The sequence below is a fragment of the Dryobates pubescens genome, chromosome 4, assembly GCF_014839835.1.
Source record: "Dryobates pubescens isolate bDryPub1 chromosome 4, bDryPub1.pri, whole genome shotgun sequence".
NCBI classification, from domain to species: Eukaryota; Metazoa; Chordata; class Aves; order Piciformes; family Picidae; genus Dryobates; species Dryobates pubescens.
Genome location: NC_071615.1, coordinates 4,351,384 through 4,377,323, shown reverse-complemented (window position 1 = coordinate 4,377,323; position 25,940 = coordinate 4,351,384). Strand labels below are relative to the sequence as shown.

At 50.7% G+C, this 25,940-nt stretch overlaps 2 protein-coding genes across 2 annotated transcripts in view; both read right to left on the bottom strand.

Annotated features, from left to right (window-relative positions):
* Nucleotides 1-5,777: 5,777 nt before the first annotated feature.
* Nucleotides 5,778-25,940, bottom strand: part of TTYH3 (tweety family member 3) — a 174,720-nt gene continuing 154,557 nt past the window's right edge. The window contains exon 16 of the transcript XR_008463189.1: nt 5,778-5,796. The gene's annotated coding sequence lies outside the window, so the exon portion shown is untranslated. The remainder of the gene's footprint in view (nt 5,797-25,940) is intronic.
* On the bottom strand, nt 6,265-8,745 carry GRIFIN (galectin-related inter-fiber protein). The gene is made up of 4 exons (XM_009897745.2): nt 8,734-8,745; nt 7,096-7,175; nt 6,840-7,002; nt 6,265-6,426 (listed from the first exon to the last, which is right to left on the bottom strand). The coding sequence occupies exons 1-4, from the start codon at nt 8,743-8,745 to the stop codon at nt 6,265-6,267; spliced, it is 417 nt and encodes a 138-aa protein (XP_009896047.2).

Here is a 25,940-nt window from a genome sequence, read left to right as displayed (position 1 = left end):
AGTGCAAAGGCAGAGGCTGGCAGGTGGAATAGCTGCCTCTTGGTTTTACCCCCAGTTTTTGAAACCAGCAAGCTCTTTGTGCTGTAAATCCCACCGCAACTGCTATGCCTTTTTTTGGGCGGGTGGTGTATCAAGGAAAGGGAAGGAAATGAAGGGGTGTTGGTGGCTCTTTGCTGTCTGAACTGGAGCATGAAACAAGCTAGAAAAATGCTGATGAGTTGCTGAGACCACGGTAATGTTATCTGTGTATGGATAGATGGAAAACTCCTTGGGCTAATGAGCTGCTCAACAGCCCTGGCTCCTCATTTAAAGCAAGGAGCTGGCTCATCTGTGACCTGTGCTGTGCTGCAGGCTGTAGAGGGATTCATCATGGAGCCTGTTAGCTCATTAAGGCTTGGGTAAACATTTGGTAGATCATGAAATGTCCCAGCCAAACCCACCCACAGGCTACATGGCCAGGCCATGAGCTGCAAATGCATCCAGTTCCCTCCTCCTCTTTCTGCTTTTTTCCTTTCCTCCACATGCCTTGGTTTTGTCACCTACCTAAGGGTGCTATGGTACTTCCTGTTACAGTTTACTTGGATCTCTATGGTTTTAAAATGTTTTATGAGACCCAGAGAGCCTTACAATGGTGTGATGGTGCAGAGAAAGCATCCTGGTCTTCGTAGGCTGTTGCTTTGTGCTCCAGTAAAGTCAGAGATTTGGTTGTCTACGTTCATATAGCCTGAAGAGACAGCATAATAGATTGCATCTAGCTTTGGCAAGAGGATCTTGAACAGGCTGCAGAACTAGAGGGCCAGTAAATTTGGGCATCAGGTTAATTTCTGTCACCCTTTCCTTAGGCAGAAGTGAGACACAATAACCCAACTGCCAAATAAAGTGATACCATCAGCTCCCAATTCTTCAATCTCTACAGCAGATCCTTTCTTTCAGAAAATAATCCCTCTCCAGCTGGCATTTAGTGTCTGCAGCCAGCACCTGCTGCCACGCATGCAAGATCAGGGCTGGGAGGTGTGCTTTCCCCTCTGAGCTGGCTCTGGATGGAGATGTTGTGAGTCAAAATGGCTTAACATAGCTCTGTTTAAATGCAATAAAAGAGCCATCCCCCTGCTTTCCAGCAGAAACTCCTTCCTAGCTGCAAGCTGGGGGGGCTGCCTGGTACCTCAGAACTGCCTTTTCCCGGCCAGAACTGGGAGTTGTTCCTCTCCTCCTATTTTGGGGTTTTTTTTGGGTAGTTTTTTGTTTGTTTGGGTGGGTTTTGTGTTTGGGGTTTTTTTTGTTTGGTTTGGGTTTTTGTGTTGGTCTTTTTTTCCCCCCTTTCCACATACTTCTCAGAAAAAGGCTGAACGTTTGCCTTTCATGTTCCTCAGTCCTGCCAGCAAACACCTGTGACTGCTGAGCATTTAAAGAGTTTGACAGGGCACACTGTTGAATAAGCAACCTCCTAGATAAAAGCTCAGAGATGCATGGAGGAAATTCATTGCTGATAAGGTCTGCACTTCTAGCTCTGGCATTGGGTAAGTGGAGGCCTTGGGGAAAGTGAGAAATAAAGATGCCATAGACATGGGTCCATGATCACTGAGCTGCACCACAACCCACTTGCTTAGGGTCAGTGGAGAGAATAGAATGAACCAGGTTGGAAAATGCCTTTGAGATCATCAAGTCCAACCTGTCACCCAACACCATCTAATCAACTAAACCATGGCACCAAGTGCCCCATCCAGTCTCTTCCTAAACACCTCCAGGGGTGGTGATTCCACCACCTCCCTGGACAGCCCATTCCAATGGCCAATCTCTCTTTCTGTGAAGAGCTTCTTCCTAACATCCAGCCTGTTGTGCCTCAGCTATTGTCTATCAGGAGATGCTCAGGGGACATTGAAAAGGTAGGAGAAAGGGAACTGTCAGTTAAATGGTTAACAACTGCCCTTAGCTGAACCTTCAGCGTCCAAGTTTGGTGGGTTTCTGTGAGCTCTTGTTCAGAGGAAGAGTCACAGGAGGTAAAAAAGGCATGAAGTCAGAAAGTGAGTACGAGGCAGGTGCAACATGCAAAACTTTCTCTTTGTGTGTGTGTGTGTGCTTTCCTAGACGTTTTTTCTCACTTGCATTGTCAGCAACTCTTTGCCCTTTTTAAAGGTCCTTTCTCAGGGCAGGACTCAGTGGCCGATTTTCAGCTGTCCCTTGCTAAGTCCGGCAGAGACAGCATCACTCACTCCGGTGCTCTGCTGATGAGACGTGACTGTAGCTGACGTGGGAGCCGTATGCTCACCAGCCTGTGAGGAAATCGCCGGTGCTTGCTGCTGGGATATGTGGTGATTGTCAGCGGTGTCACTGACACCAAGGAGAGCTCTCTGATCATGCATCGGCAGATGCTCTGCAGGAGATCTGCAGCGCTATGTCACAGCCACAGGGGACCTTGACTCTGGCAGTCCTGGCACAGCCCAAGCACCGAGGATTACAAGCTTGATTTCCCCCTCATTGATCTGGGAACGAGCTAGAGCATTTCACTGAGCTCTGCAGATCCAGCCTAAATGAGGAGAATCGGTGGGAAAGGGAGAGCCCATGTGGGAGGTCACCAACTCTATCGGCTTTGCCTCCTGAGAGGCAATCCCTCCCCACATTGTGTAAGCTTTTAAAGGGAGTTGCTGCTGCTTTGTAAGCAGATCCTCTCCAGGACTGTCCTGATCCCATCCTGCAGTAATTTCTCTCTCTGGAAGCATTTCAACCCTTCTCTTCTGCTGCATTTGGCTGCAGCAAAAATATTGAGATTGGTCTTTAGGTTGGGCAATGAAATGCTAGTCCCTCCCAGAGATGTAACCCCAGCTGCCTCTGCTCCTTCCCCTTCAAAAGGCCTTCAGCTCTTCAAAAAATACCCCTGGGCAGGAGGAGCTCATCACCATCAGCTCCCTCCCTGGTTTCAAATGCCAGCTCATTGATAGGAAGGCTGGTTAGAATTTGGAAGAAAGACAGATTTGTTCCCTTTCATCACCTCCACAGCAGTGTGCACTGCCTGTATGCAAGTCTGACATGCCAGACTTCCTCCTGAGAGTTTAATCGACTGTCATAACTGTGGGGCTTTGCTTCCCTCTGGATCCCTCCTTAAGGGGCAAATGTGAGCACTTAGAGGGCATCTCTTGTTTCTCATAAAACTGTGCAAAACAGCTATAAACAAACAGCCCTGGAGTTTTCCTTCCAGAGATGTTCTGTAGCTCCCTAGATCTCTCTTGCTCTGAAGACCCCTTTGCCCTTGGGAGTGTTTTGGCTGGAGGAGACAGCAGATAAAATCCTGAGGGCAGCAGCAATGCTGTGGACGTGTCAGGGGAGATTGGGATCTCTCGGTGCAGATGGTAATGGAGTGAGATCAGCTGCTGGCAGAAGCTGGAGGGAGCATGTTTGGGAGTCAGGGCATAAGCTCTGCTGCTGCCTGATCTTTTGTGGCATCTCTTTACTTGTGCTTGAAATATGGTTTGCCCTTTTTGTCTGTGGTCGTTTATACTCACTTCTGGAGGATCGTGGTGTTTCTTCAGCAGTGGCTGTCAGTGGAGTTTGTGGCCACAGAACTGCAAAGAGTTCCCCCCATAAATCATTTCAGCACTTTTCTTCCATGACAAGTGATCTGTCTCCACCAACCCCCAAAGAAGCACAAATAAAAGAACAATTTCTCTCACACACAGGTCAGTGTTATCAGATGTGACACAATGATCCCAGCAGGCCTGATTTTGTCTGGGCTTGTGCCTCTTTTACTGAAGGGATGGGCATAAGAGTAAAGTTTCTTCACTCCCTAAATCACACCAAGACAAACAGAAATTGAGCCAACCCTCTTGTCCTGGTGGTGACATTTCACAGAATCACAGAAACATTCAGGTTGGAAAAGACCCTCAGGATCACCAAGTCCAACTGAGAGCCCTATCCTACCCCTAAAGCATGTTCCCAAGCACCGTGTCTAAACGACCTTTAAACACATCCAGGGTCAGTGACTCAACTGCCCCCCTGGGCAGCACATTCCAAAGCCTGACCATGCTTGCTGTGAATATTTTTTTCCTAATGTCCAGCCTGACAATCCCAGAGCACCTGGGCTCTGTTGGAGGCTCCTCCCACCCCAGGTGCAGTCACTTTGCCCTCCCCACCCACTCCCCCTTTTAATCCAGCCCAGGAAAGGCAGAAGCTCTAAGCTGAGCCCATCTGGGCTGGAGGATCCTCCTCTCATCGCTGGTGAGTCCCTGTGGTGCACACCGGGTGATGGTGGTGGTGACAACAAAGGCCGGGGGGCCTGGTGGCCCCCCGGTTGTTAGGACCAGAATTGATGACTGCTCCAATATCATCCACGGGTGCTGGCTGGGTTCCTTACTGGGGCTGAGCTCCTCTGTGTGGTGTCTTGGCTGGTTGAGGGTCTTGCCCCTGGCTCCGGGATGGGTGCAAAAATGGTGGTGGTGGAGCAGAAGCTGCTTAGGCTCTCCACCACTTGGCTGCTGAGAGAATGATTCCCATTGTCTAGTGAGGCACATGTGCTTGAGTCCTACTCTTAACACAGTAAAACCTGCTGTCTGGACTGTTGCTGGGCTTTTCTCACTTCACATAGGAAAATTTATTCCAGGCTAGATGAAGTCCCACCTCTCCAACCTTTCTGACTTGCAGCTAAGATTGTGGCCACTTCCAAACTGTATTTTCTGTTCTATCTGGAGGGAGGAGGTACCATTTAGGACCATTTTGTGTTCCTGTTGTCTTCTTTGCTATGGGAACAGAGTAGTTTCCAGTTAATGTTCTTTATGGTCTGGATAAGCATGATAAACTTTTTAGAAGACTCATAAATGTCAGCTTTTTGTGGCATCATGTGTTGTGGTTGGCTACAGAGTCACCTCTTCCTCATCAGTCCTGGAAGCTACCAATAGAGGGAAGAGCTGGGAATGGCCAGCTTGAGCACTGAGAAAAGGCTGGAGCAAAGCCGTGACCTTCAGAGGCCTCACCCAAAGGGAAGGGTGGATCAGGGCTGACTTCTTGCCAAGTGATTTCTGATGGAAAGGGCTGGCAAGGCAGGATCCTTTTTGCCTTTTGCATCAGGAATGTGGTCTGTCTTACATCTGAGGAACAAAGGAGTGATTTGGGGGCAGCTGTAATTGCAGTTTTTGAGCGAGTTCCTGCTTAGCTTGAATACTGTGACGTGAGGCTCCTTATGATGCACATAATTATAACCAAAAATAACATCTTTTAACCTGCTGTGGCCTGGTCAAGGAGTCAAAGATTGGTTATGCTCTAAGGAAGAGGGTGGAAAAGAGAAAGGGGTTCAAGGGGCAGTTGAATTGCTTTGGCTTTTGAAAGACATCTGCAACAAAGCAGAAAAGAAAACAAGAAATCAGAGTGAAGAGAAAAGCCAGAGACTGTCCCCTGAAATAATGGCACTTTGTTCATTCTGAACTTATCATCATTTCTAGACCCTGATTTCCTCAGATCCTTTTTGTTTGGAGTCCAGCTGCATTTTTGGTGCATGATGAAGGGCCTGTGTGCTTTTATATGTCACTAAGCTTTTACCCTTTTCTGACCCACTGCTTCACTCTGAGGCTCTGTGTTGGTGGGACTCAGGCTGAGCAAACATCTCTTGGTTGGTGAAAGGGATCTTGGGAAATATCTTGCAAGTTGACTCTTCTCACCGTGACTTACAAGCACAGGACCTTCACTTCATGTTAGCCCTTCAGTGCTGAGAAAAAGCCACTGTCAGCCTGCTGCCTCCTGCTCAGCCACCAGCCCTTTAGTGGTTGTTTGTCTGGAATGAATAACTTGGGTGATCTGCCCAGTAAGGGACATCTCAGCAGGGATTTCCTTGTTTGGTTTTAGTGGCAAACATGGTAGCATTTTTACCCAGCTCCTGGAGAGAAATGTGCCTTCCCATCCCTAATATCCACACCCATTGCATCCTTCACCTCAGGACTGGCACTAATTCCCAGACTGCTCTTGGGCAAACACAACTTCTAGGGTAATATTTGAGTGTCCAGACTACTCAAAGCAGACCTGATCTATCAGGCTACTCAACAGTAATGAGACAAATCCCATTGTGTGATGTAAGGCATAGGGGCAGAAGGACTTCAGCGGTCTGGGCTCTAGTTAGTGACATGGTTGGGTGCTGCCTTAATGACCATCTCTTCTACTACCAGGACACATGAGTGGCTATCTCTCTGGCTGGTGATGGCGTGGAGAAGGGGAGAAGATTGTGTCCAGCTGGATCAAGAGCTTAAGGAGGAATGGTCTGCAAGACTGTCCCAACTCTGGTCTCCACTAAAGGCCTCGTTTGGTGATTTCCACTGAAGAAATGGCAATGTCATTGAGAATCTGCAGCTTGGTGATGGATGAAAGCTTCTTCTGCCGATGCTTGTACTGCAAGATCTTGTTTTCATCAATGAAAATGTGGAAACAGTCCTGGTCAGAGTAGATTTCAACCTGAAAAGGAGACTATATTAGGTTCACCGTGTGGGCACACATCGTCGCTGGATCTTGTTGCTCTTGTGCCAGTGAGTGCCTCTGCAACCCACTTCAAATCCTGCCAGAGCTGACACACACACACAAACACACACAGTCTCTCTCTCTGCTCACCCCCATTTTGGGAAAAGGAGAGAACAGCTGAGTTCTTCATGGCAGCAGAAGCTAGTGATAAGACAAAGCCTCAGCTGAAAACAAATGCAGCATCCTGGGATTGCTGCTGGAGTTCTGCATGTCTGTGCCAGAGTTGGGTGAAAATCAGCAGCAAATCAGGATACAACAGAAACAGAAGACAGAGCCAGAGGGGAGATGTTATTGGGTGCAGTACTGACACCTCTCCCACCCAAGGACACAGTAGGGTGGCACAGGGTTACCTGGAATGGCTCCTTTGCTTGGAAGGGGAAGATTTTATTAACCTCTTCCTTCCCCCAGTTGTTGGCAAGAAAGGAGTTGCAGATGATTCTGGAGCTGGAGAAGCGAGGGTTAAAGTGGAGAGCAATTTGGTCTCCAGGATCACAGAGCAAATTAATTTCAAACCTAAAACAGTGAGAGAAAGAAGTGGAGAGCCATGGAGTGATGCTTGATGGCTCTTGTGAGCCAGGAGAGATACAAGTGGACTATTCTCCTTACATGCTTGTGCTGGAACTGGTTTCACCCTTGACCACGATGCTCCAGCCGGGACACATCCCCTCAGGGTACAGGGCCTCGAACTGCCAGGGAGGAGGTGAGGGTGAAGATGGGAGAGGTGCATGGCTCCCACTCATTCCTTTTCACCTCCATTTTTCTCACCCTCTCATCTTCTCCTTTCTCCCCACTTGTCTCACAGGCACACTCTCTCTGCTCCAGCCTTTTTCTCACCCCTAAGTAAACTTGAGGACTGAGGTAATTCTCTCTCTCTCTCTCTCTCAGATTTTATAATGCTCTTTTTTCCCCTCCCTGATCCCACGCAGCTCATTACAAAAAAGACCTCAGGGGCAGCAAATCCCACCTCATCAACTAGGTGGTTTAGCAACTTCGTTTTTGTATCAATTTAGAGGAGAATGCCAGGGCTCTGATTAAAAAGCCTGACTGCTTTCACCCCTGACAGAGCACAAAGCTGCTCTGTTCCTTCACCCCACCTGGGCAACACAAAAATCTGAAGCAGAAAACTTTGGAGCAGGATTTGAAAGACAAGGCTTGATCAAGGGATGGGTGTAAGGTGGCATCCAGCTCATCCAGCATTACATAGGTGACTCTTCCCATGAGCTTCTGCTTGATCCCCTGTTCCAGCCACTCCCCCCCATCTCCAAGGTTAAACTTGCATAAAATGAGCTGGTAAATGTTCCTTTCTGAATAATTCATAGTTTTGTTAAATAACACATTTTAATAAGAACTGCTTGCCATTTCACCCCACCCTTTTTAGCACTCTAATGATCTTGCATTTCTGAGCATCTCCTGCTTTTAAACTCCTTGCTCACCCTGGAAAAACAAATCTCTCTAGCCCTGGCATCTCCACTGCCAGCTCCATGCCTTGTTTTCCCTCCCCATAGCTCATCCCTTTCACTCTCCTGTTTCCTTCTCTGCCATGATTTCCCCTTTCCAGTGCATTTTTTTGTGGTATGCACAGTTTTGGGCAGCAGCTGAGACATGACAGTGGCCAACATCTTGGCTGCTTTTGATGAGCAGCTTTGGGGGCTGATGCATGATCGTTCAAAGGCTCTGACCCACATCAGTGTTTCTTGCTGTGAAACACAGAGGGCTGATGGAGCTGACAATGTGGTTTCACCAGAATGGAGATGGCAGCACCCAGGTTAGCTTTGACTTTTAGCTTCTCATCATTACAACAACCCCAGCAAAGCCACACCACAGAAGCATCAGTTGCCTTTTTGCTGCCAGATGGGTAGCAAACCCCAGATCTTCTCTGCTAAAACACTGGGTGGATTTTGGTTTCACTTAAACCCTTCTAGTCAGCAGTGCTGCCATCAAGGCAGAGTTACCCCAGACCAGCCCTAGTGTAACTGAGACAAAAGGTCTGTCCTGTTAGCTTTTTATTGAAGGCCATGAACCTCTCAGCCTGGACAGAACTGAAACAGAGGAATCACAGAATTGTTTCAGTTGCAAAAGGACCTCCAAGATCATCAAGGAGCAGCACCACAAGCAGCATCCCCCATGTCCTCCAGGATTTCTATCTTTCTTGCCCTTTCTTGTGTCACTTCATCCACTGCCTGGCCCCATACCAGCAGCCATCAGCCAGACCAGGCTGTGCTGGCTCCTGTCCCCAGCACTTACCTGCAGCACCATCCCTCTTGCCTGCCTCTGTGCCGCAGAGCCGCCCTAGGGGCATGGGCAGAGGGCTCTATATAGAGGCTGCTGGCCAGGGCCCCACGTGTGCAGGGATTAGCATGGACAGTGGGCTGAGGTCTCCTTTCAGAGCAAGCTGTGTGACACAACAGGAGATGGGAGCAGCAAATCCCTCAGCCTGCCCAGCAGGGTCAACCTGCTCATGCGTGAGGTAAGGCTTGATCCAGCCCTAGCAGCAGGCAGTCCTGAGCTCTGACGTGATGGAGCTCATGTGAGGGGGTGATGGGGCACATAGTCATTCAGGCTCTGATCTGGGAGGGGCAGATGTGATTAATGTCCAAAGGAAAGATAGGGGCTTCCAAATCTGGGGGAGATATGAGGACTCCCATCTGTGGCAAGGTCCAGAGCCAAGAGAGGTGACAGAGGAGAAATGATGGCTCTTGCTGGGGCTCAGCTTCACCCTGACCATCTGAGATGACTTTTTTCTCCATTTTCTTTTTTGGTCACTCTTTGTGGGTCAGAGCCTGGCCTGAAACAAGCTGATGCCAGCTCTGTCACAGCCACTTTTCCACCTCATGGCACCCAGGGCTCACGGGGCTGAGTGGTGCTGTGCTGAGCTCAGCACACCCCAGCCTGGCTTCCCTTCTCCGCTGGGGACAATACAGGGATTTGGAAGCAGAGTGATGGAGCCTTTGTCTGATATTTCCTGTCATGGAAAGGCCCCAAGAAATGGGTAGTGATGAACCAGTTTCATTGCTGGGGGCTCTCATACTGCCGGCCAGCATGTGCTGACGTGTGGCAGGGTGAGGCTGAGCTGGGGAAGGGAGGGATGGCTGCTCATCATCCCTCTCTCCAAGGGACGTGCACTAAAATGAGATGCTGGCCCCACCTCTACATGCATGGGAGGCTGTGGTGCTCCCTGGATGGCCCTGTGGGAATCCATGGCTGTTGTGGTTAAAGCCTCCTCGCTGCATGGCCTGCAGTGCTGGTGTCATTCAATGTGTTCATCTGTTTCCCACAGATAAGTAGGATGGGAGCCACTATCCCAGGCTCTGGTGCCTTTGGCAGACTGTTAAAAATGTAATCCAGCAGACAGAGAAGCCAACAGCCTCTCCTGGGGCTGGAAAACCCAAGTCCCAAACTGGGATTTGCCCCTTTGGACTTCTACAGATCCAAACCTTGTGGAGCTGAGCTCTGCCGTGCTCTCCTTGGAGCTCTGTGCTACAGATGGCAGCATTGGGACGTGCAAGGGAGCTGTGAGCCGGCAGCAGAGGTACAGAGGTGGTTGTGGCAGGAGCAGGGGCATCCCACCCACTTCTCCTTGGGCTGCTGTAAGATGCTGGACTCTGCCTTCTCCAATCTAATCAGCCCTGTGTCTCCCCTACTTATGGCCTGAATCCAAAGTTGTGTTTTCACCCCTTAAATCATCTCTGCCTGCTTGTTTCTCCTGCCAGGCAGGCAAGGGACTGTGGGGACAAGGGGCTGCTGTGGGGACACCCGCCCATGGCTGTGGGAAAACCATCCTGTGCTGCAGTCCTGCACATAGGAGAGAGCTGCAAGCTCAGTTAGTGTGCCAAGATTATCATAATTATGGTAATGAAATCAGGGGAAGGCTTGGGCACCACAGGGCAGGTTGGGATGGGATAGCAGGTGACCTTGCCTAGCAAAGAACAAATGCTGGCTCCTTTCTGTGCCCAGGGGCTGCATCTCACCCATATGATGCAGGAGCCAGCATGAGTCATGGTCCCTGGAGAAGCTTCTGTAGCCTTTCATTTTGTCTAGTAAAACCAAGTGCATGCAACCTGTCTCGACAGGGAGATGTCCAGGCCGTGATGAGTCTCATTCCAGTTCCCACAACAGCCTCTGCTGCTGCCACCAACAGCAACAGGCATGGAATTTGCTGCCCTGCTGTGAAAAGCTGCAACAGGACAGGCAGTGCTGGGAGCTTACAGGGATCCCCAGAGGACAACAAAAAGAGCCAGTGGAGGTAGGTTTGGAGAAATGGAAAAGCTCTGGTGGAAGGAAGGGGAATTTAAACTGATCCAGATTTGGGGACAGCAACGTCTGAGATGCTCAGTGCTTCCCAAAACTTGAGGATTTGCTTCCTGTTGGTGTTTCAGCAAGAGAGAGACTGCTGGGGAAAGATGCAAATACATGTGTTTCACCAGTAAATGGTGCTCAAATACCGGCTGGTTTTGTCAGGGGCACCTTCACTTCTCTCCTGCTCAGGAGCCATCAGAGCATGTCAGGTTAGTAAGGAGGGAAGGGCTAGGAAATATGTTTAAAATTCCAGGTGTTGGAGGCAGCACTGGGGGGCTAGCTCTTCATGAGAGGGAAAAGTTATGGCCTGGTAATGGATGGAAAAACCCTGAACACCTTGATTATGTTCCACCAGGGTAGAGAAAAGGCAGATACAGGCTGAGGTGGAGGGAGTCTGGCTTAGGAAAGGAGATGATGAACTGCTGCCTTGGTTAACTGCAGGGGATGCATTAGCAGACTGCTTATGCATTTGTCAGCCATTTGGTCATACAACCATCAGAGCTTGCACCTTTCCTTTAGCTGTTGTTATCCATGTGCTGCTCTTGCTTGTTCACCCTGAAGTCTTTTTCCTGCTGCTCACAAAGGGGCAGAGATGCTCAGCACCACTCTTCCCACAGGAATTTTCATCCAAGGCTTCCCTGGACTACCCTGGCAGGTCTTTGGATGTGTGATGATTTCCAGTAGTCTCTAGAGGTCTCCAAAGGCACAGCCTGGGCTTTCAGGACCTGAACACAGCTCTCTCCTCCACAGATCACACATGATTTTCAACTTGTTGCACTGCCTGGCTCTGCAGTTCAACCACCACATCGTGCTCTGGCTTCTGATACCTGCTCAGGTTTTCCTGTCAGCTCGTGTACAAAGAGGTGTCCCTCCCATGGTTGACTGTCAAACCCTGATGTGAACTGAGCCTTTGGGTACTGCTCCAGGTGTACTCTCCACATGCTGGTAAGTGTTGTCTAATATCTGCCCTGTGCTACCAACCAGGAACATCAGCACATAGACCTGACTGTGCCCAAGCCTGCATTATGTTGCCATTTCTGTCCACAGACGTTATTCACAGCCCTGGCTGCTAGGAATATTCACCTGTACACTTAATCACACACATGTGGAGAGCATCCTCTGAACCTCAGCAGGATAGACCTCCTTGAGGTCTGGTGGTATAGTATCAGTCAGGGTTGGAAGGGACCACAAGGATCATCTAGTTCCAACCCCCCTGCCATGGGCAGGGACACCTCACACTAGATCAGGCTGGCCAGAGCCTCATCCAGCCTGGGCTTAAACACCTCCAGGGATGGCGCCCCAAGCACTTCCCTAGACAACCCATGCCAGTGCCTCACCACTCTCATGGTGAAGAACCTCCTCCTCACAAGCCATTTGTTGCTCACATTCCTTGAATACACCCCTGCAAACAAGCCAGCCCAGTGCTCCTGGCCCACAGCCACATGTGGACTTGCATATGCAAAGCTGCTTTGCTATTATTTTTGGTACCCTAATGCCTGCCACAGGGATGCAGCCAGAGCTAGACTCCTCTTGGACTTACCCTCCACTCATTCTCTTGGGATTAATCTAGGAGCTTCCAGACCTGCAGCTTTATGGAATAATTGAAGCTGAAGCTACAAAATGATGTATTTTTAGTGGTGAGATCTAACAACCAGCCAGGCTGGGCTGGCCACTAGTGAGGCTGGAAATGATATCACTGCAAATTCTCCTGCTTTTTTTGCTTTGAACATCCCCACCACTTCTCCTGGGGGAGCACCAAGACTCCCTCCTCTAGCCCAAGGACTCAGGCCTTTTCCTCCATCCCTGGAGCCAGAGTGGCTTGCTGGCTTGACTAAAACCCCCTGCTCTTTGTTTTAGGACAATAGCTTTGCAGAAAAAAACAAACAACATACCATGGAACAATAGCCCAGGTGCAAGCAGAGCCTCCCAGGCATTGTCCACTGGCTGTATGCTCCAGGCAGGCTCAACTCCTTCTCAGAGAGCACCTCTGCATTACCCCAAATTCAGATATGTCTCTCAGAGCCTTCCCCCACTGGGCCAAATCGGGGTTTGCCATTTCCCCAGCATATGCCTCCGTGGAGGGCTTCTCCAGACTTGCTTATCTCTTGCTTGGCAGGCTTTATACCTCCTCTAGGCAGTTTTATACCTCCTCCACAGCCATTTCAGTTCCTCCAGGGAATTCCTGAAACTCCTCTGTGGAACCAGGAGTCAGCCCTCTGCTCCATCTGTGCTGCTGTGGGAATGTTGATGCCACCTCACCTGAGTTCCCAGACTTACAGCTCTGTGTTAGCACCCTGCTCCTGCTTGATCTGCTTGAGTTCTCTTCCCAGTGCTGCTGTCTACAAACAGAATCCAGAGAGCAGCCATCTCTGTGCCACGAAGTCTTCCTCTCTGGAGACTTTTGAAGCCTGCCTGGACGTGTTTCTTTGCAACCTGAGCTAGGCATGCCTGCTTTGTCAGGGGGTTGGATGATCCTCCAGAGGGTCCCTTCCAGTCCTCACCATTCTGTGATACCAGGGCTTGATGGTATGAATGCTCCTCCAGGCTTAGTGCTGGAAAGAAAAGATCTGTTTACAGATGCAACCCTTTTGAGTTAAAGCTTGGTGCAACAGGCTGTGATATCTCAGTATTTCTGCACTCTCAGCCTGCTGTGCTTTATGGGACCGGCCAGAAGAGGGCTGGAGACTCCAGGTAAATCCCTGAGACAAATGATAATCACCAGAAAAATCACACACGGGGCTAAATCGAGAAGAGCCTGATGCAACATCCACTGCTTCTCTGTGAGGGGATCAGCCCTTCAGCCTGCACCTCTCATATCTGCTTTTAAGGAGACTTAGCCATGTGCTTGCAGAAGGAAACCCTCACAGGTCCTCAGCTGAAACTTCCCCAAGCAGCTCATTGCAGAACAAGGAAAGAAAACATCACACCCTGTAAGGGGGGAAGAGAAAGGGGAAGAAGCTGACACCCACCCCAGCACATGCTGCCTGGTGTTGATGGAGCTTCATGCACCTTGCTGGAGTGTCAGCTCCACTAATGAGCCACTGGGAACGGCCTCAGCACTGGTGGCTTCTGGGGGCTGCTGTATTTCTCAGCTTTTCCATTCTTGGCTGCTTGTTAGCATGTCCCATCACCTCCCAGTTAGGCACTGGGGCTGGGGAAAGAGAGGGCAGGTCCTCTCCCCCCAGCAGCCGTCTGGGCAGCTGCTGAGTATGAAATTTTGCTTTTATGCAGGTTGGCTGTGAAGTCTGAGAAGGAGCCTGGTGTGTTCCAGGGAACTGCTGTGAATGTGACCCTGTGAGGAAGATCTCTGCTGCTCCTTGCCCTCTCCCCTCACCCTGGTGAAAGGAGATGATCCCATCCCACGCCAGAGCCATGAACTGGCAAGTGCAACTGAAATCAAGCCCGGAGCTGCTGCTGCCCTGATACAGCTCCTGCTTACTGCTCAGGACTTCCCTTTCACACAGCTTTGAGGAGCTGGGATGAAAGGTGAGGCAGTGGAAAGAAAAAGCACGCCTGGTTTATTTTATTTATGACTAGACTCTGCTTAAAAGGAAATCAGCATTATCAGCTCCAGCACTGCCAGGTCAGATGAGTAAAGCACAGAGGAGGGTTTCCTTTGTGATCTGCAGCTCGAGTTTGCTCTTATATGGGCATCCCCAGCAGGCACTGCTTGCTGCCACCTTGCTGCTACTCATGTCAGGGGGATGGTCAGGCTCCAGAAACCAAGCCAGGATCCTGCAGAGGTGAAAGGCGTGAGACAGTAACTGAGCTCCGGTTGTATCTATCAGGGCTCAGGCAGCTCCTCATGCTGCACACAAACATCACTGCAGCCAGCACACCCCAGCCAGTCTGTGCTCATCCCTGCTGCACTGTTATCCACTCATTGTGGGCCATGACTTCATCACTTCTTGCTCAGTTTCCTGGCAAGAAGACGGTGAAGCTACGTCAGAACAGATTCCACTGCCCTCACCAGTGGCTGCAGCTGGAAAGTGGTGATGGGCAGGGCTGGTTCTGGTCCTCACCCATCACTCCTGTTCAGCACTATGAGGTACCAGGCAGAAGGCAAACACACGACCTGGCATGGGCTGGTGTTGATTGCCAGGGGTTCCTAGAGCCAATATTTGATCATCTGTAAATAATTGCCCCATTATATGCAGGGACCTGATTTATCTTGCTCCTTGGTGATACCTTCCAAACTCCCCAGGGAGACATCTGTCTCCCTCTTCATGTTGCTTAATAGGGAAGGAGGAGAGCTGGCACTGGGCCTCACCATGCTCCTCAGAGTCAGCCTGTGGGTGCACCGCCTTGCCTTTCATGGTGGTCTCTGGCTGTGAGCTAAGGCAGTGACAGATCCTCAGCAGGAGGAGGGACACAAGTGAATTCTCCCTGCTCAGTTTGATGCTGAATTCCTGCTTCCTGAGGACTGGTGTCAGCATTGCTGAAGCCTCCTCCATCCACCCCCCTGCCTCATTCTTGCCAATTCACAAGTGTTTCCCAGCAGCATCTCAGGTGAGGTTAGTCTCCAAGAGCCAGCTTTCTGCAGTCTGAGTGGCTCTTCTGCTGTGTTGAATGATTTACTGCCCCAAAACACAAGGGGAGGAGGAGGAACATCACTAGAGGGGCTGCAGCTTGGCAGTGTGCTCTGCTCCTGCACCCAGCTATGTGCACAAGTAGCAGCACGACCAGTGCCTGCTGAAGCTCTCCCCTGCAAGCTTTGTGCCAACTCCTTGGCCAGGGAGGCTGTGTGGCAACAGGCCTGAGCATGGCAGAGGCAGGACACGCTCCTGTATCAAAGCCTGGATTCCTCCCCCTGGGGACCAATGCGTGGGCTGGAGCCGCAGTCGTGTGCCTGCAGCTGGGCTGGGAGAAGATGTGGAGGAGAGGAAAACCTGAAGCTGGGGGGAAGGAGGGAGGTGAGCTGCAAGATTTGGGGAATGCTCTGGGGTTCAAGAAGCAGCCAGACACGGGTACATCCCTGCAGTGGACTTCTGCTGGCTCTTGGCAGCTTTCATGAGGACAGCAGGGACTCTGTAGCTTTGCTTTTCTACCATTTTTAATTGAGACTTATCAGCAGGAGGAGGTGTAGTCAAGTGTTGGCAGCATACAAACCTTCCCATGCCCACATCTGCTGTCCTTATCAGCCTTGAAAACAGTTGTCCTACAGGTTGGGTCCTAGATGTGGTCCAGTTGGGGGTCAGATGGCAACTGGCACCAAAAGAGGCAGAAAAAGCTCGAAAGACAAGAAAACAATGAGAGCAGCAGTGTCAGGAACCTTGCAGCTACTTCCAGCCATCTGCTCAGCCCAGCCCTGGCTGACCTTTCCCAGGCACACAAAAGCACAAATCATCTTTACCCAGGAGGAAGATGAGCCAAGCCCAGAGACAGCACAGCCCCTTCCCAGCAGGCAGCCAGCCCAGGACGCTCTGCCTGGGCAGCCACCATCCAGTGGGGAGGGCAAGAGGTGCTGAAGACAGTGCTGCCTCCAACCACCGTGAGCAGTTTCGCCTCCAGGTGAAATGGTGGTGGGTAGCAATGGGACACAATGGGATGGGCATCATGCCTGGCTCCTGGAACTGCTGATGGACGAGCTCTACCCCAAGGAGATCTCCAGGGACCTTAGAGGGATTTGTCAAGGAGGAGCTCTGGCTTTGGTCAAGGAAAAGGGTTTGAGAGCTGAGGCTTGCAGTGATGGGATCCAAACCATGTCCTTCCTCCATGGCTGAGTATTTGACTCAGTCTTTGCACCACCATTTTCTCCTCTTGGCTCTGTTTCACTGAAGTCACAAGGCTGTCACCTACCCTGTCACCTTAGTGGATAAAGGGACTGTGATGTTTTCAGAAGGGATTGCAGGGTCCACTCTCCATCCCAGCCTCTGGGTGGGATGGCACATAGAGGTGAGTAGTGGGAAGGACATTTTTCAACCTGGCAGGGCCTGGCACACATCCAAAGGGTACCAGTGCCAACCACAGCCCACATGTATCTGCATCAGGCCACCAAGACAACCACCCCCTGAGCTTGGACACTCGGTCCTTTCCGTGGGGGCTCTGACCTTTGCTACACAGAGCTGGTGGCTGGGGAGAAGCACTGGGTGCTGCAACAACATGTGAGAGGCATCTGGGGAGGAGAGTGCAGCTTCTGCTATTTCAGAGAGCAGGGAGGAAGAGGAAGGGCTGCTGACAAAGACTGAAACTAGAAAAATGACGGTGATGACAAAAAACCCTCCTCCCGTTTAGGGAACCAGATGTGTTGGCTTCCTGATGTGTCCAGGAGAGCTCAAACCCAGAGATGCAAATTCAAATGACTGAATTGCAGCTCCTTGTGTCCCAGGTGGAGAGTGGACCTATGTCAGGGGGGAAGGATCAAATTCTCTACAGACCCCTCAGACCCTGACCTGCCCATGGGCTAGGAGGTGCCTATGACCAAATGCCTACCTCCTTTGCCTGGCTCTGTCCTCTTTACTGGCTAGCAGGAGTGGCTGCCTTGGGATTGCACCCTGGAGCCTGGCACTGCACCAGGGAAAGCCAAGGAAGTGGTAGCCAGTGGTGCCTTATTTCTGGGATGCACCCTGGTGCAGAGGAAGGAAGGGGAAGCATGACCTTCCCCATAGCCGTGTTTATTGCTGCCCAGCCCACTGCCTGCTCCTCCAGAGCTGGAGGAGCGATGAGCCTAGCTCACCCTTGGGATCTCTGCTGCTCTCTGCCCCTTCCCACAGCAAGACTCCCTGACCCTGCTCCAGCTTCTCAATTGCAGACAGTAAAACTGTTGTTCTTGAGACAAACAAGAAGACAGCCCCTGCCCCAGGGAGCCTGTGGTCAAGGCAAGGAGGTGCCATGTTCTTTAGTTTCTCTCTTCTTTTTTCCATTCTGGCTTTCAGACTTGCAGATGGGCTCCAGCCACAGAGTCTGGAGGCAGGTCCAGCTTCCAGTGACTTGGGTGGAGGCTGAATCCAAGCTGCTGATTTAGTTCCTGCCTATTTATGGTGCTGGTTTTATACATAATTTGATTCTCTATGGTTATAGATAGAACTGAGCAGAGACTGAGAATTTCAGGAGGTATGTGAAGGATCCTTTATAAACCAGCCACTGGTTAGTGCAAGATACCAGCAAGAGCACAGTGTGGGGTGATGCCATGTGCCCTGCAAAGAATTTAATCCATGAAAGGCTTAACCCAGACCCATCCACAGCGTGACTGTGATTTCCCTGCTCTTAGAGCTGCTCTGGGAATTGGGGTTGAAGCCCTATCTGCATCTTAGCAGAAGCCAAGGCACGCCTGGGGACAGAGCTGTGACTCCAGAACGTGCTGTATCCACCTTCCCTGCTCCTGCCATGGCTGATAGCTGGGGAGCAGGCACAGAAGGAGATGTCTGTCTGGCCCACTCAGGGGCAAAGCTCCCACAGGTGGGAAAGGAGAGGGACTGTGGAGCTCTCCAGGAGTGACCTGGGGGTAGCTCTGACCTGCCTCAGCACTTGTCAATTCAATACTTGATGTGGATTGTAGCCCAGGGAGAGATTATCTGACCACAGTTCTGCTCCTCACATCTTCTCCTTCTCCTCCTCACATCCTCTCCTCCTCCTCCTTTAATCTGGCTGCTGGGAGAACTTATCTTTGTTTCTGGAGCTTTTACCGAACTGCAAGGGGGTTTCCAAAACATCTGGAACAGCTCATGGAGCTGGAGTGGAGTGTAACGCTGAGGGTGGAAATAAGGTCATGGAAACAGAGGCACCCTGTTGGATTAATGCTCAAGAGTGACACTTGGGAAGGGCTAAGTTCAAACCCTCACCCCGCTTGAAAAGGAAAAGAGTTGTAAAAAGTCCAGTGAGATCCTGTCCGCACTGACACATGCCTCTTGGTCCTGCTCCCCAGGGACTGTGCAGGGAAGAGATCCCACCAGTGCTCACTGAAGCCTGTGACCTCGCCATGGGATGTGACCCTGTGCTGTGAAGGGCATTTTGGTCTCCCAGAACCAAAATCTGCCCCTGTGTCCAGGCTGGAGGGAGGTCCAAACTGGAAAGGGCAATGAGGCCCCTTGGGTTATTTAGAGGCTGCCAGCTTGGCATCCATCACAGCTGAAGTACTGAGATGGCTTTTAGTGCAAAGCAACATGAAGTTAATTAAAGGAGGGCTGTAACTGATGCCAATCCCAGCAAATGGTGAAAATAAATCTCTGCTAACTGCTGGGATTTGGGCTGATAAAGATGATCTTGTCAATGCACCAGCTCTGCTTGTGTGGTTGGACTTGGCGTCTGGCCGTGGCACAAATGGAGCCAGAGTGGAGTCTACTGCTTAGATGGATTGATAAACACTAATGATGCAAAACCATCGTGGCTCACCTGATGGGAGGGCAAAGAGGGCTGGCTAAGGGCTGGGAGATGCAGCTGCCCTGGGACAGTGTGGTCACACAGCTGCCTTTCCAGTGGGCTTGTAAAGAAATCGGTTCTCGAGCCTCCCCAGTTTTACCTGTTGGGTGAATAAAAACCCTAAGCCACAGAAACCTTTTGGATAAGATTTGCCATCAGCTGCTCCAGGAGAAGCCAGACACTCAGCTGAGTGCAAGCCTCTTTCAGTACAACTGCATAAAGAGTCTGGGAACAAAAAGGGAAAGTGGTTTGTAGGATGGGACATCCTCTCTGTCTTGGGAAGCAAAACATGTGAAAGCCATGGCAGAACCATGAGTTTTAGCCTTATTTTAGTAGGGGCAACCTCTAAAATATTTCTGTGGTCCTTCAGAGATAATCCAGACTCCCAACATCCTCAGATTTGTGGTTGCAAAGGGCTGCAGGAGCTCAGTATCCCCACTGCAATGCAGCAACTGTGAGGTCAACCACTGTCCTTGGATGTGGTGGGGGGACGATGGAGGTTTCACTTGTTGTGGCTGTGGCAGTGGAGGAAGAGCAGGGAGAGCGGTGTCCCCAGCTCTGGTGTCCCTTTGCCAAGGAGAAGGGTGGCACATTGGGAGTGTCTAGGAAAAGAGTCCCAGAAGTGATTCAGAGACTGGAAATGCTGCCTACACAGACAGGGTGGGGAAGCTCAGCTCATTCATTGAGTGCTATTTACTTTAGCTTTTTGTATTGAAGAGTTTTGCCTGATGGATCATGATATCCCTAAACACCAGCATTTAAATGGGAGTTCCCCAGGCCAACAGACAAAAGCAGGATAAGATACATTGATACCAGAAGGCACAGCTTTGGGATGGAAGGAACACTCAGATCATCTGGCATATGAAATGGAGCCTGGGATACCCCAGCCCCCAGCACAGACTGCTATGCAGAGAGCATTTGGGGCACAGGGAAAGGAACAGCAGGGTTCCTCTGGAACTGCAGGGTGAGCCAGCAGTGTGCCCAGGCGGCCAAGAAGGCCAATGGCATCCTGGCCTGCATCAGGAACAGTGTGGCCAGCAGGAGAAGGGAGGTCATTCTGCCCCTCTACTGCCCCAGCACTGGTCAGGCCACACCTTGAATCCTGTGTCCAGTTCTGGGCTCCTCAGTTTAGGAAAGATGTTGAGTTGCTGGAATGTGTCCAGAGAAAGGCAACAAAGCTGGGGAGGGGTTTGGAGCACAACCCTGTGAGGAGAGGCTGAGGGAGCTGGGGTTGCTTAGCCTGGAGAAGAGGAGGCTCAGGGCAGACCTTATTGCTGTCTACAACTACCTGAAAGGAGGTTATCGCCAGGTGGGGGTTGGTCTCTTCTCCCAGACAACCAGCACCAGAACAAGAGGAGACAGTTCTCAAGCTGTGCCAGGGGAGGTTTAGGCTGGATGTTAGGAAGAAGTTCTTCATGGAAAGAGTGATTGCCCATTGGAATATGCTGCCCAGGGAGGTGGTGGAGTCACCATCACTGGAGGTGTTTAGGAAGAGACTGGATGGGGTGCTTGGTGCCATGGTTTAGTTGATTAGTGTTGGATGATAGGTTGGACTCTATGATCTCAAAGGTCTTTTCCAACCTGGTTAATTCCTATTCTATTCTATTCTATTCTATTCTATTCTATCCTATCCTATCCTATCCTATCCTATCCTATCCTATCCTATCCTATCCTATCCTATCTCTTGCATGTCATGACGGGTACCTCCACCTGCCAGCCTGCAGCAGGCTGGTGGGATTTAAAACCCTGCTGATGGCCTCAGGCTTTCCTATCCAGGCAAGAAAGCAAGCTGTGAAAAAGTAAACATGTCACTAAAGCATTTTCCTTTCAGATGGGCTGAGCTTTCCAAGCTCAGAGAAAGGACACAATGAAGCTGCTGTCAGATGTGAGCACACCAGCCCTGACTTCACAAATATTTGCATAATATTTACTGAGCTTCATGTGTTATTCAGCAATGTAGTTTTGAGAACGTTTTGCTGGGCTTTGCCAGATGTGGTGCCCTCAGGTAACCTCCCTGCCTTACTCACTCACACTCAGCAGCCACCCTCACCACCGCCAGCACTCACCCTGACATCCCTGGACCGGATCCTTGTGGGGGCAGAAGTGCAAAGAGGAATGCTGCCCCATGTTTATCACCTGTGTGACACCACTCCTGGCACAGCACCAGGAGAAAGCCTGCTCCTTCTCCAACATGCCCCACAGACACACGTGCAGTGTCGATGCCGGGATGGGTGCTGTCTGCCTCAGCCCGTGGTTAAAGCACTGACAGGCTCTTGTTTACAGAATCATACAATTACTTCAGTTGGAAAAGACCTCAACCATCAGCACTGGTTAAGCCACACCTTGAATACTGTGTCCAGTTAGGGCCCCCTGAATTTAAGAAGGACATTGAGACTCTTGAATGTGTCCAGAGAAAGGCAACGAGGCTGGGGAGAAGCCTCAAGCACAGCCCTGTGAGGAGAGGCTGAGGGAGCTGGGGTTGCTTAGCCTGGAGAAGAGGAGGCTCAGGGGAGACCTTATTGCGCTCTACAACTACCTGAAGGGAGGTTGTAGCCAGAAGGGGATTGATCTCTTCTCCCAGGCAACCAGCACCAGAACAAGAGGACACAGTCTCAAGCTGCACCAGGGGAAGTTTAGGCTCGAGGTGAGGAGAAAGTTCTTCCCAGAGAGAGTTGTTAGCCATTGGAATGTGCTGCCCAGGGAGGTGGTGGAGTCACCATCCCTGGAGGTGTTCAAAAAAGGATTGGACATGGCACTTGGTGCCATGGTTTAGTAGTCATGAGGTCTTGGGTGACAGCTTGGACTTGATGATCTTTGAGGTCTCTTCCAACCTTATTGATTGTATGATCATCGAGTCCAACAGTCGACCTAGCACCACTATGGTCATTAAACCACGTCCTGAAGTGTCTTGTCTACAAGCATCTCAAACACCTCCATGGATGGTGACTCCACCACCACCCTGAGCAGCCTGTTCCAATGTCTGATCACTATTTCAGTAAAGATTTTTTTCCTAATACCTAGCCAAACCTTCCCCTGATACAACTTGAGGCCATTTGCTCCCATTCTATTCCTTCATACTAGGGGGAAGAGACTGAGCCCCACCTCACTGCATCCTCCTTTCAGGAACTCTAGGGAGCTATGAGCCCTCCCCTCATCCTCCTCCTCTCCAGACTAAATAATCTGAGTTCCCTCAGCTGCTCCTCATAAGACTTGTTTTCCAGACCCTTCACTAGCTTCCTTGTCCTTATGTAGGACCTCCCTGAAATGCCTTTGCCGTTGAGCTCTCTCTGTGGTTTCCTGTATTTGACCCCCCCTTATCACAGCCCTGCCTGGGGAATATGCACTCAGGAGGGTGTGTTTTATGGCTTTGATAAGCTTTTATTGCAGCCAGCCTTACTGATGGGATGTCTGGAATAAAGAGGTGGGGACCATGTGTCTAGGCAGGGGGAGAGGGGGTCTAAGTGGCTCCTCTTTCCATTGAATTTGATAGTCTGGACACAGGTTTTAAGTAAAACCAAGTCCAGCTCAGGCACACCTGGGAAGGTCCACGTCAGAGATGTCTGCCAGCAGCTGCAGTTTGTACCAGGGAATTGGGTTTTGTTCAAATGTTTATTCCATCCTCTGCAAGAGAAAGCAGCACATGGGGAAATGGCATCCCCCTGCACAGCCTCCTCTGCCCCATAACAGACCTCAGGATCCAACTCAACATGGCAAGGCCTCCCCCCTGGGCCACCCTGCTTGCATAAGGAGCAGTTTGCACCCTCTTCTGCCTCAGTTTCCCTCTCCACTCCACACACCTCCATCACCATCACAGCCTTTCCTCCCACGTGGGCTGAGCTCTTCTCTTGGCAGCAGTTTGCATTTCACTCCCCCTTCCCCCCCCTGCTTAATATCAGATTAGAAATAAATTAGTGGTCAGTAATGACTTTGCCAGGTGCTGACTCCTTCTGCACTTCAGCTCTGAGCAGCCTTTGTGTGCGTGTGTGTGTGTGTACAAGTGACAAACAATGATTAAAGAGCCTTTATTAGTCCCATGACTAAGCTGTAGTAGGAAAAACCTGTGTCCTTCCTACCAAAGACCAGCATGAAGGGAACAGCTCACTGCAAGTCCTCTGTCCCAGCAACTTGCTCTTGCACAGAGGACAACACTGTGGCCACATGAGAGGGCTTTCTGACCTCATTTATGCCAACATATGCCTGGGGATCACAATGTCAGACATGAAGATGGTTGGATGTGGTCTCTAAAGTTGTTCATGGTCCCATGTCTGCTTTCAGCAGGTCTGACTGCTCCCTGGGAGCTGCAGGGGAGAAGGAGCTCTCTTCCACAAGCTGGTGGTTTAATCTGCTTATGGAGATAGGGACATCCACCCAAGGACATGGGGCAGTGCTGAGGCTGCAGTTCTCAGGAAGTGATTTGTCCACAGGGACTTGAACCAATCTTCCCCTAAATCAGTGCTGCAACCTGAGCTGCATGCAAGAGCTGCACAAACACTTTCCAAGTGCTGCCAGGGAGCTTGGTCTTGTGGTTTCTCCATCAGGCTTACAGAAGACATTGCCTTTTTGTCAAATTTCACTTGGTTTTTACCCAGCCAAATGCACCAGACCCCATGGATGCACCTTTCCAGAGTGTGTCTTTTACTTCTGAGATGGCAGATACCAGGACATTTCCCTGGCTGCATAGCAAAACATCTCCAGGAGAGATGCTGTTGGACACTGGCTTGCTGTGGCTGTGCTGTTGGCATCCTCTGGTCCCTGGGGTGTGTGACTGTCCTGGACCCAGCAACATGGAAATGAGTTAGGAGCTCCTGGGACCGAGGATGTCCTGTGAGAGATCAGCATGTCAGGAAAACAAAGCACCCCAGAGTTACTACTGCTTTCTCTGTAAGAAGGAACCAATTATTCAAAGCCTTCTGGGCCAACAGATACAAACTGCAGCCCACCACAGTCTGCCTATGGCTGCAAAGTTGTCAAGAGTCCAAATGATGGAGAAAGGGCTGGATTTTACATTTTGCTTGAGATGTCTTCCCAGCACATGGCTTAAGCTGGTCAGTTATCCCAGCTATACCACATCTCAGCAGGGAGATACTCTGTGTCTCTGCCACACTGCAGCTGGCCAGAGAATGTGACAGAGGAAAGCCTTGGGAGCATCACAACTGCTGTGGTAAAGAGAGTAAGTAGAGCAAGATATTTTCTTTCCTCCCCATACCTTCATGCTCTGAGCTGCTCTTCAGTAGCTTCATTCCAATCACAGAATCACAGAATCACATGAAGGGTTGGAAGGGACCTCTGGCGATCACCAAGTCCAACCACCCTGCTAGAGCAGGATCACCCTGAATAAATCACACAGGAACATGCCCAGGTTACTGTGAGGGCAACAAAACACTGGACCAGGCTGCCCAGAGAGGTTGTGGAGTCTCCTTCTCTGGAAACATTCAAAACCCACCTGGAGAAGGTTCTGTGTGACCTGCTCTAGGTGATCCTGCTCTAGCAGGGAGTTTGGACTGGATGATCTTTTAAGGTCACTCCTGACCCCTAAAGTCCTATGTTCTGTGAGTGTGGGCTCCAAATACCTCCAGAGACAGACACTCTACAACCTCTCTGGGCAGCCTGGCCCAGTGCTCAGCCACCTTCAAAGTGAATGTTTCTGTATGTCTACGTGGAACCTCCTGTGTTGCGGTTTGTGACCATTGCCCCTTGAGGAGGAGGCAGGATCTAAACATTAGGAGCAGGATGCAAACATTAGGAGCAGGATCCCCCTTTTCCTATGCCTGCCACCACTGAAGCACACTGGGCTTGCAGAGCCTTCTACAAAAGTGCCGGGCCAGCCAGCAGCTCCCTCCCGCCCTCCTGCAGCAGCCAGCGGTTCCAGCCCCGCTCGCATACAAAGGAGGTTGCATCATAACTGCTTTTTAAACTCTGAGGCTTTTGAAGTCCAAGCCAAAGTTTGTTTTTACGCCTGTGCTGAGCCAAGTCCCTTGTTCTGGTGTTTACAAGAGTCTCTTCAGTTAGCAGGAGCTCACCTCACCTTTTGCAGCAGCAGGGTTATCACGGTGGTGTTTGTCCAGACTGGCAAGAGTCTGGGCTCTTGAAGGGCTGAAAATCGACGTCATGAACAACAAATGAAAGCTCTGCTGGAAGACTTCCAGCTCTCTTTTCAGCTGTGGTTGAGATAATCAGGATCAGGATTAGCTAGAGGGGAAGAGACAGATTTTCAAAAGCTGGACATCCTTTAGGAGCAACCAGGAGAACGTCACAAACAGGGCCTTGAAGTCCACAGGCTAAGACAGAGTCAGCTGCGCCATCATTCACCCCACATCGGCACTGCAGGAAGAAGATGCTCCAAAATGGGTGAGAGGGACCCCCAGCATCCCTGGGAGCAGTGGGTTTGTGCAGGGAATGTCTTTTCCTCCACTTCTCGGTTCATCCTGGGATTGCAGAGCTACTGTGTAGGCTCCAGCCACGGTACTTTTCTTGCTGGAAGGAGTGGGGCATCCCCAGCAGCCCAGCTCTGCCTGGGACAGCTCACCACATGTACTCTGCTGAATATTTGGAGGGCAGCAGTTTGCACACACCATTCTGGCTCCTCATGGCATCCTGGTTTGCCCCCAGATCCACCAGTCAGGCCATCTGCTCGGTGTAACACCCCAGCTGAGCTGGCAGCAGCAGGAACCGCCACCCCCGAGAGGAGAACGGGGACGGGGCCGAGCACCCCCGACCCAAATACCTCACCCAAGCATGGAGCAAAGAGGGGGAGTTCTGGGCAGAGCCAGGCTGGTGGATGAAAGCTGAGTGGTTAA